Raw genomic sequence first — 10,729 nt, forward strand, 5'->3', positions numbered from 1 at the left:
AGTACTGAGAACTTCTGGATTTAGTTCCTGATTCAGCCAGGCAGATGAGTGTTCAGAGGTGGGAGAGGGTGCTTGGGGTCACTGTGCTGGGCCCAGACCACAGGTCAGCCACATCCTGTGTGGCCACGGCAGGGGGAGAGGGGAGCCTCAGTGTCCCTGGCTGTAATACGGCATATTTCTAGTTCTAAGGTTGTTAGGAATGGACTCCCTTGATTTCACTGTTTCTGACACCTCTTCACTGCAGTTCAGGAATTTCCCCTGATATTGTCCCAGCAAATTCACAATCATCACACCAACAACCCCTGCACAGCAGAGCCCAACATGTAGGGAGTGAAGAGCTATTCCCCTTGAGTTTGCAGGTAGCTGACCCAGCAGTCCCCCTTCCTCTCCTCCTTTGTCCATCACACTCAATCTGGCTGGCTGGGGTGTGAAATGAAGGCTGTCTGTAAATATTCTGCTCTTTGGTTGTTGTTGTTAATTGCAGATCAAAAGAGTTAAACTTCATATGTTTCTCTATAGAAAGTCCTTTCTCCCCTTCCCCTTCAAAGTGGCTTTTTTTTTTTTTTTTCAAGTTTTCTTGTCACTTAGGGGTTTGTCATGACTCTTCAACAGGAAAAGGTTCTGAACAGAATTCTGGGAAGGCCATTGGTAGGTTTGTTCATCCTCCTTGAGAATAAGAGTAGAATGTTCTCAGCCAGATTTGTTGGTGTTTTCATTCTCCAGAAAGCCCAGATCCACCCCTGAGAGAGGTATCTAGAAGTCATGGGTGCAGAGCTATGCCCTGTGAGACTTTGACTTTAGGCCCATGACACCAAGACAAGACACACAAGTCCCTCTTGGTCTTGGAGGCCAGGCCCGGGGGAGGCTGGTTAGCTTTGAGACCCTACCCTTTGGTGTGCTCTTGGCAGATCACCTTCCCACTCTGGGCTTCAGTCTTTTCTAAATCAGTGAGAACCTGGGGCCAACAAAGAGCCCTGTGAAGGGTGGGCACCTGGGGTGGGTGGAGTCTAGTCTGCATAGAGCCCCCCCATCCCACCCAGGAATGAACCACTTGGAATCTGATTGGGAAAGGGCTCTCTCACCCCCAGTGTGCAGGACAGCGGAGACCCATCCTCCAGGCAACCCCTTTCTGTGCATGGACCTCACCTACATCAGCCTGCTGCTCCAAGAGTTTGGCTTCCCAGAGAACAAAGTGCTGAAGGTAAAGACTGTCTCTGGGTGCTCCTGTGCCCTTTATGACCCCAAGGGCTGGGGGTACTGCTTCCAGCCTCCCAACCATGCCCACTCTGCACCTTCCTTTGTGTTTTCAAGCTGACTCGGAAAATCAACAATGTTGAGACCAGCTGGGCTCTGGGGGCCATTTTTCATTACATCGACTCCCTGAGAAGACAGAAGAATCCAGCCTCATAGTGGCCAAGCTGCCCCAGCCATCCTTACAGAGCGGCTCCATCTCCATGAGAACAGACCTGTGTGGAACGCCTTGATGTGTTGGGAGGAAGCCACTGCTCGGGCTGCCACCCCTTTCCCTTTGGCCTTGCAGACCTGCCCCTGGACAGGCAAAGGGCTAGAACGTGACCAGGCCTAGTGTCTCCTCCTGCCTCAGCCCCAGGTGGGCAGTAAACCAGACAGGACAAAGGGCACATGTCAAGTTTAGTATGACACAGGCACACCATCCCCCATCTCTCCCCTGTATGCAGGGTTGGGGTGACTGTAACGTGTTTCTGTGACAGTCTTGTTTTGTCTCCCTGCCCCTGTCTGGTCCCTCCTCTCATCCCCAGGGTGGACCTCCACCTTCTCCCCAGAGACTTGGTGGGGAGGTTTTACAGGCTGTTCTGGCTGCTTTCAGGGTGGGCCAAGTGGCAACCACCATGTCCTCTGGGACAGTGAATTGGGCGGACCTGAATGCATTGGCCTCCTCTTTAGTTATGGACATGCGAGGTCATCCAGAGGTCTGTTTTCTCAGGTTCTTGGATGGCTTGGGGCAAGCTGATGAAGTTGGCCTTGTGAGTAGAAGAGGGCTGGGGGAAATACCTCTGTGTGTCCCAGCTCTTCAGAGGAGGTCTGAATGTGAGCATGACCTGCTTACAATATTTATGGCTGTGCTGTGTGAGTGACATCTCTGTTGTGTGGTGCTGGGTGTTTGTGTAGCAGCTGTGTTCTGAGCCCCAGTGAATGTATTGCTACCATGAGCCATTTGCAGCTGAGCAGTGTTGAAGACACACACCATCCCCCTGTGGGTCAGGTGGACTGCAGTCCCCAGAACTGCCTTCTTGAGGCTCTGCTGGGGTACAGGGCTATGCCCATTGTCTGGGGCCTCTGTAGGACACTGGCTCTGGGCCCTCTTGCATCGGGATGTGAAGTCTGTGAGACATAGGCCCTGGGGCCACAGTCGTTCTGCAGTGAATGTATGGTATATGGAATAAGCTGAACCTCATGTGTTCCACTCAAAATAAAGGGTTTACAAGGGTTTCTTCTCCAGTCACTCTTCTAGGTGAGCATCAGCAATGTTCATCCCCTGGTGGAAAAGCCCCTGAGATCCCTGTTTACTATAGTTGAAACAAAGAACTGTCCATGCCGGGTGACAGGTGGCACATTAACTCTTGTCAGTGTGCCTCATAAGCAGAAAACAGCAGAAAGGCATAGGGAGGCCATCCTCAGGCCATCATGCATGCCCGTGGTTATAGGCGAGCCCCTTGCCTTCCCAGCAGAGCTCCCCTCTTCCCTGGGACTGTGACCCACAGCCACGTGCAGTGTGGAGTTCTCAAGCAAATGCTGTGCCCCAGCTTGCAGTGTGTTCTCTGAGGATCTGGCTTTAAACTGGGACAGCTGGAAAGGGGTTGCATGCCCCCCCTGGGCTGGGTGTGAGCATAGGGTCTGGCCCCTCAACTACTTAGGGCCACTGCAGGACCAGGACCGATGTGACTGCTGAATGAGCCCATGAGTGGAGGCCTGTGTTGGGGAAAGGGCTCTGCAGAGAGCTACAGGAGGTTAGTTTTACTCCTTACCTCCAAGAGCCCTTCGTCCCCAGGGGTGGAGGCAGGGAGGGATCGAAGTGTAAAACCTTTGATGTTGAAGTGCTGTGCCCACGGAGATGGGGGAGCAGTTACCCCCTTTTCTGAGCGTCCTGATTCTGTGGTCTGATCGTCACTGGCCCAACTTCAGAAGGCTGGTGGAAGACCCCAGTACAAAATCCACTGACAAGATAAGGTTAATCACCCTCTGCCCAGTGGTTTCCCCAGAATTTAAACCCTGGGGCAGAGGTCTGGAGGTGTGCATATGACATAAGCAGAAAAAGACAAAGAAGGGAAGGTGTTTTACCTAAATAAAAAGCCACATTTGCACTACAGCTAGGAAACCTTCATTTGAAAAGGGCAAGAAAATCCAACTACCAGCACCTCACCATCCCTGCCTTGGCAGGGTTTCCCCAGCCTTTTCCTTCTATAATATCTAACAAGTTAAATATTTAAGGAACTTCCAGAGGCCATGATCAAATGTGTATGAAGGTAAAAGTGAAAATTGATTTGGTCCATTTATAGGTTAGTGATCTCACATCTGAAAAAGTGGCAACAACTGGAAGTTTCCCAAAAGATCACCAAATAAGTCATGGAATATTTTTAGTTCCAGCAAAGTACGCAAGTCATTTTGCTGTGTCTTTTGTGATTATAAAGTAGGCTTTGTTTTTTAAAAAAGAAGTAACTACATATGCACCTCCTAACATGTAAAAGTCAAACTAGAGATACAGTAAGAATTTTGTTCCCTCTGGTGTGCCCCACTTCACATAAGCTGTGTGCATCTATGTGCTCAGATCTTTCTAGCACGTCCCACACACCACCTCCTGCCCACATGTCCTGCACTTTCCTGTTCTCACTCAGAACAGCTACACTGTTGATGCACACTGAGCTGCCTCAGTCCTCCAGTGGCTGGTGTCATCCATATGTCTGGATGACAGGACCCCCGGCATCAGGTTGTTTCCAGTACCACATCCATACGTGAGCCATGCTGACATTGCCAGATCCAAAGGCAGGAATGTTTTAAATTGTGACCATGTCATCAGATGGTAATTTTCCTGTGCACTGGCCTAACTCATGTCATATGTATGTCTAAGAGCATTTCTTTTTCTGTGAAACATTTGTCCATGTCCTGTGCCAATTTTTCTGAGAGATTGTGGTCATTCTCTTACTAGAAGAATGTTTATACATTAGGGAAATTAGTCATTGTGACAGAATGTGTGGCAAGTTTTTTCCCATTTTATTACTTTTTGAATTTATGGTGTTTTTTTCAATGCACAGTTTTACTGTTTTTATGTATTTAAGTTTAACTAATTTATATTTTTATATAGACTTATGATGACTTCCAGGTTTTGTGTCATAATTAGAAAGGCTACCCCACTGGGATAGTTTTCAAAGTTAACCAACAGTGTTGTTGTTTTTTATGGTTTTTATTTTATTACTTTAAGAACTCCCAATATATACTTATGAATACCCTCAGGCACAGTAAATCATTATTTCAAGGTGGATTTTATTTTTAGAACCATTTCAGAGTCCCTGAAAGGCAAATGTGATGTTCAAACTAGGGTAATACCATTTTGGGATAAAATCAAGGCTGGCAATAAGGTAATGAGCAATCCCAGAAGTGTGCAGAATCATAGCAGTGTCAGGAAGAGTCTCCCAGGAAAGCCACACTGTGTGTGCAGTTTCTGGTAAGGTTGTTTTAATGACTTGTTTGGAGAGCATGAAGTGTGAGGAATGATTGAAGTCCCTGGGGCAGTTCATCATTGGGGAGGAAAACTCTTCTCTGCTCTCCACTCAGCCTTCTACTCTCGGTACTTTTCTCTGATGCTAGATGTGTCAGCAATACTCCCACACCAACTAGGTGGCCTACAACTCAGTTCTGACACTATCTACCTGGAGTTAGTGCAGACCACACAGGTGAAGGGCTCAGTCTTACAAGACTACCCCCACCCCTGCTTCAGGTACCAGTCACAAATCCAGGTTGTCACCTGTGCTTCTGAATAACTGGCTCTAAGTCAGTGGTTTTCATGACCCTCTCCTCAGATTTGATAATTTGCCAAAGAGGCTCACAGAATTTAGGAAAAACAGTTGACTTACTCTTGTTGATTTATTGCAGAGAATAGATGGAAGAGACATGTGGGGCAGGACATAGGGGAAGGATCCAGAGCTTCCGTGTCCTCTCTGGGCATACCACCCTCCTAGCACCTCACATGTTAATTAAACCAGAAGTTTAATTAAAGCAAGCAATTCTTGATCTCAGGATCTCTAAACCCCTACTTGGGATTTTTTATGGAGGTTTTATTATGTAGGATTGATTAAATAATTGACCATTAGTGATTAGGTCAACCTCCAGCCTCTCTCTCCTCCAGAGGTCAGGGTGGGGGAGGCTGAAAGATCCATCCTTTTGATTGCATGGCTGTTTCTCCTTGGCAACTGTCCCCCTTCCCGTGGTCACCTAGGAGCTTTCCAGAAATCACCTCATTAACATAGACTCAGGGGTGGTTGAATGAGCTTATGGGACCTGGGACCAAAGACCAAATGTTATAACAAAAGATGCTCCCATTGCTTTTATGACTTAGGAAGTCCCCCTAGGGTTTAGGAGCTGTGGGGCCAAGAGCAGGGATGAAGGCCAAATCTGTGTTTCCTATTACGAATCACAAAATCACAGTCCTGGAAAGAGGCTTTATGGCCGATGGGAATCTGACATCATCTTCAATATTGTAAGGATTGTGAGATCCTGGACTTGCTTCTGTTGCTACAGAGGCCAGAGCTTAGACACATGGGCACAAGTTACAGACCATTTTCAGGTTTCTAACAAGGAAAGATGTCCTAAAAGAAGATAGGCTCTCTGTCATATACATCCCCACCCTTGCCAGCACTCAAGGGTACTCAAGAAGGGATCCCTGTCCAGATAAGAGGTCATATCAGGCACTTCCAAGGCCTCTTTACTCTCAAGATCCTTGAATGCTCCTTGAAAATTATCTTGAAAGTTATGAGCAGGTAAGCATACTTGCACATAATGTCCCTCAGTTTTGAGTTGAAATAACAATGGCCTGTGTTGTGGAGTGTTTAGGTCAGGCATGGAGCCAACTGCTTTTTGGAATAGCCAGTGATTGCACTGTCATGGCAGCGCATGGAGCACCGACTGGTCAAGGGGCCCTAAGGACTCAAGGTCAGCAAGTAAAGAGTGAAGGGCCCCACCCAGACCCAGATCCAGAGGCTTCCAAACCCCAAATTAGTGTGCCACATTGCCTCCAAAGTTAGAGGTGGTAGATTAATTTTTCCTCCTTACATTCGGCCTTGCATGAAGCTATTTATCAAAAGCAGCTCTCTCCACTAAGGAATCCGTTATCACTGTAATAATGTGTTTTGTGATATTTAGAAAAGTAGTTAAACAGTCAAAAAAATTAAAACTAGCTCCAGGCCTAACTGCCTCTTTATCATTTTGACAGCCTGATTCCCACTTTTCTGTGTTATTGATTGGTGGATAAAGGTTTCCGCTTAAGAGCAGCTCTGTAAATCTTTGTGTCTGCCTCAGGATTTACATAGCACAGAGCAGACATCCCCCTATATGGCATCTTGTCTTTGAGAAGCCTCTAAAGGTCAGCAGAGCTCCAGAGCCTCATTTTAAGGCATGGAACACAGCAGTGGGATGGCTCCAAACAGCTTCCAAGGTGTTAGGTGCTCAAAACAGCTGTGTGGTTCCCCAGATCCATCTGGAGGTCTGCTAGGCATCAGATGGTTTTGCAAGTAAAAATGCCAACACTCAGAGGCCTACAGTGCTCATCCTAAAGCAACAAGGAGAAGTGGGAATGTAAACCAAGGTTTTCAGCTTTCCGGGGATGAAGAGATTTCTAGGACTCTATACATTGGAATATTATTTGGCAGTAAAAATGAGGTACGGACACATGTTGCGACATGAATGAACATGGAAAACATTAGGCTAATAAGTGAAAGAAGCTAGATACAGAGATCACATATTGCATGATTCTGCTTACGTAAAATGTCCAGAATAGGCAGCACCATAGTATGGCAAGCAAAATTTGTAAATATTGCAAAATGATCACCATGGTAAGTCTAGTTATGATCTGTCATCATACATAGGTAAAAAAAAATTTTTTTTGCAATGAGGACAATGCAGTATTATTAACTGTAGACAGTGTGCTATACATCACATTCCCATGACTTATTTTATAATTTCTTGACCATCCTTGCCCATTTTGCACACCCCCTACCCCCTGCCTCTGGCAACCACCTATCTGTTCTCTGTATATATGAGCCCAGGCTTTTTTGGTTCTGTTTTTTAGATTCTACCTATAAGTCAGATCATATGGTACTTGTCTTTGTCCGACTTACTTAGGATAATACCCTCAAAGTCCATCCATGTTGTCACAATGGCAAGAGTCCATTTTTTTATGGACGAATAATAGTCCATTATAGATAATATGCACAGACAGATGTACACACCACATCTTCTTTATCCATTCATCCACTGATGGACACAGGTTGTTGCCAGATCTTGCCTATTGTAAATAATGCTGCCAGGAACATGGGGTATATATATCTTTTTGAGTTAATGTCTCTGTTTTCTTCAGATAAATACCCAGAAGTGGAATTGCTGGATCATCTGGTAGTTCTGTTTTTAACTTTTTGAGGAGCCTCCATACTGTTTTCCACAGTGGCTGCACCAGTTTACATTCCCACCAGCAGTGCAAAATGGTTCCCTTTTCTCCATGCTCTCTCCTACACTCATTATTTCTTGTCTTTTTGATAATAAGACAATATCAATAATCTGTCATTCTGACAGATTTGAGGTGATGTCTCATTGTGGTTTTGATTTGCATTTTTCTGATGGTGACTGGTGAGGATCTTCATGTGTCTGTTGGCCATCTGTATGTCTTTGGGAAAATATTGATTCAGATCCTCTATCATTTTTTAATTGGATTATTTGTCTTTTTTGCTATGGGGTTGTATGGTTTCTTTATATATTTTGGATATTAACCCCTTATCAGATATGATTTGCAAATAATTTCTCCCATTTAGTACGTTGCCTTTTTGTTTTGTTGATGATTTCCTTTGCTGTGCAGAAGGTTTTGAAAGACGAGTACACTGTAAGTTATAAGACATTGAAGGGAGAAAATGAAAACACAAATGGGAAGATATTCCATATTTATGGGTTAGAAGAATCAATACTGTTAAAATCTCCATACTACCCAAATCAATGTACAGATTCAATGCAAGGCCTATCAAAATTCCTCACAGAAATAGAAAAAACACGGGCGCCTGGGTGGCTCAGTTGGTTAACGTCTGATTTCAGCTCAGGGTATGATCTCACAGTTAGCGGGTTCGAGCCCCATGTTGGGCTCTGTGCTGACAGCTCAGAGCCTGGATCCTGCTTCAGATTGTGTGTCTCTTTCTCTCTCTGCCCCTCCCCCACTCACACTCTGTCTCTGTCTCTCAAAAAACTGAATAAACAAAAGAAATTTTAAAAGAGAAAAGTAAATAGAACAAACACTCCTAAAATTTGTACAGAAACACACAAGAACCCAAACGACCAAAGCAATCTTGGGAAAGAAAAACAAAGCTGGAGAACAAAGCCCTTATTTCAAACTGTATTACAAAGCAGTAGTGATCAAAACAGTTTGCTATTGGCATAAAAAATGACACATAGATCAATGGAGCAGAATAGAGAGCCCAGAAATAAACCCACAATTGTATGGTCAATTGATCTATGACAAAAAAAACAAAAATATACAGTGGAGAAAGGACAGTCTCTTCAATAAGTGGTGCTGAGAAAATTGGACAGCCACACGCAGAAGAAAGAAACTGGACCATTATCTCACACCATACACAAAAATTAACCCAAAGTGGGTTAAAGAACAGAAGACCTGAGACAAGAAAACTAGGTGGTCAGCTCCTTGGCATGGGCCTTGGTGATGATTTTTGGATCTGATTACAGAAGCAAAGGCAACAAAAGCAAAATAAACAAGCGGGGCTATATCAAACTAAAAAGCTGTTGCATAGCAAACGGAATCCTCAACAAAATGGAAAGGCAACCCTTAGACTTTTTCCTGTATTGTCATGGTGGCCCCTTAGACCTTTGGGCTAAGAGAAAATCCCCTTCCTGGGGAGGGGTCAGGTCTGCTCCCAGATATCTGGTGAATCCCTGGGTCCTGCAAGTTCTGAGTTTCTGGGGAGGGTCTCTTAACTGCCTACTGAGTAATAAAAGGCTACCTGAAAGAAAGCAGGAGAACTGAAACACCCTGAGAATAGGGATACTGACCTTCCCTTCCCATCCTCCAAATTTCCTTGTGGAGCCAACAATCCTCTTGTTTACTCAATGGGAGTGCCTGGCCAGGACTCCACCCAAGCCAAACAGCAAGGTTAAACTGTCAACAAAGCAAATAGGCTTTCTGCAAGAGTTCTTCACTTCCCTCTTAGATGGAGTCTTCACAGTTGACTCAAAGCTTCAGCTGGAATTCCTTTACACAAAGTGAATTTCAGAAGGAATTTGGTGCTGCTTCCTTGAGGTCTAGACTTGCAAAAGGCTGCCTGCATGATGGAAGCTGTGTTTGGTATTTAAGATCTTCTAAGCTTTTACTTCTGACCTAGTGAATTTTTTAAAGAATATTTTTGTTGAGGTATATATAGTAGAATGTACAGATCTTAAGTATACAGTTCAAACAATTTTGGCAAAACCAGCCATGTGGCCCATACCCTTATTCTTTCACCACAGAAAGTCCCTAGACAATCCCCCCACCCTTGGCACCTGGCAACCACTGTTCGGATTTCCATCACAACACATAACTTTTGCCAGTTCTGGAACTTCATCTAAATGGAATCATACAGTATGTGCTCTTTTGGGTCTGGCTTTCAGCTCAACATGTTTGTGAGATTCACCCATATCAACATGCAGATCAGTAGTTTATTTCTTTTTGTTGTTGAGTAGTAGTCCATTATTTCGATATACAACACTTTGTATCCTCCTTTTCTTGTTGATTGCCACCTGGGCTGTTTCCAATATGGGGTTTAATAAGGCTTCTGTGAACACTCTTGCACAAGTTATTTTGTGGACATCTGTTTTTACTTCTCTTGGATGAATACAAGCATACCTCATTTTATTGTGCTTTGCTTTATTGTACCTCACAGACAATGCATTGTGCGTGTGTGTTTAACAAACTGAAGGTGTGTGACAACCTGCACTGAGCAAGTCCACTGGTACCATTTTTCCAATAGCATTTGTTCACGTTGTATCTCTATGTCACATTTTGGTAATTCTCACAATAATTCAAAAAAAATTATTGTTAAATTTGTTCTGATCTGTGATCAGTGATCAATTGACTCACTGACAGCTCAGATGATGGTTAGCATTTTTAATTGAGGTACATGCATTTTCTTAGACATCATGCTATTGCACACTTAATAGACTACAGTACAGTCTAAGCATAACTTTTATATGCATTGGGAAACCAAACAATTCATTTGACTTGCTTTATTGCAGTATTCACTTATTGTGGTCTGAAACCAAACCTACAATATCTTCAAGATCTGAACTAAAAGTGGAATGGTTGATTCATATGGTAAGTGTATGTTTAACTATAAGAACCTGCCAAATTGTTTTCCAATGTGAATCACCATTTACACTCCCACTAGCAGTGTTCCACATCCTCATCCACACTTGGTACTGTCTGTCAGTCATTTTAATATTAGCCATTCTA

General features: G+C 44.3%; 1 protein-coding gene across 9 annotated transcripts in view; it reads left to right on the forward strand.

The window, feature by feature from the left end:
- Positions 1-10,076, forward strand: part of ENTPD6 (ectonucleoside triphosphate diphosphohydrolase 6) — a 46,195-nt gene extending 36,119 nt beyond the window's left edge. For all 9 annotated transcript variants that reach the window (XM_053200330.1, XM_027069428.2, XM_053200329.1 and 6 more), the window contains 2 exons: positions 1,089-1,201; positions 1,312-10,076. In XM_053200330.1, coding sequence (XP_053056305.1) covers positions 1,089-1,201; positions 1,312-1,410 — 212 coding nt within the window. In that variant the 3' untranslated portion in view covers positions 1,411-10,076. The remainder of the gene's footprint in view (positions 1-1,088; positions 1,202-1,311) is intronic.
- The last annotated feature ends 653 nt before the right edge of the window (positions 10,077-10,729 follow it).

This window comes from Acinonyx jubatus, chromosome A3 (genome assembly GCF_027475565.1).
Source record: "Acinonyx jubatus isolate Ajub_Pintada_27869175 chromosome A3, VMU_Ajub_asm_v1.0, whole genome shotgun sequence".
NCBI classification, from domain to species: domain Eukaryota; kingdom Metazoa; phylum Chordata; class Mammalia; order Carnivora; family Felidae; genus Acinonyx; species Acinonyx jubatus.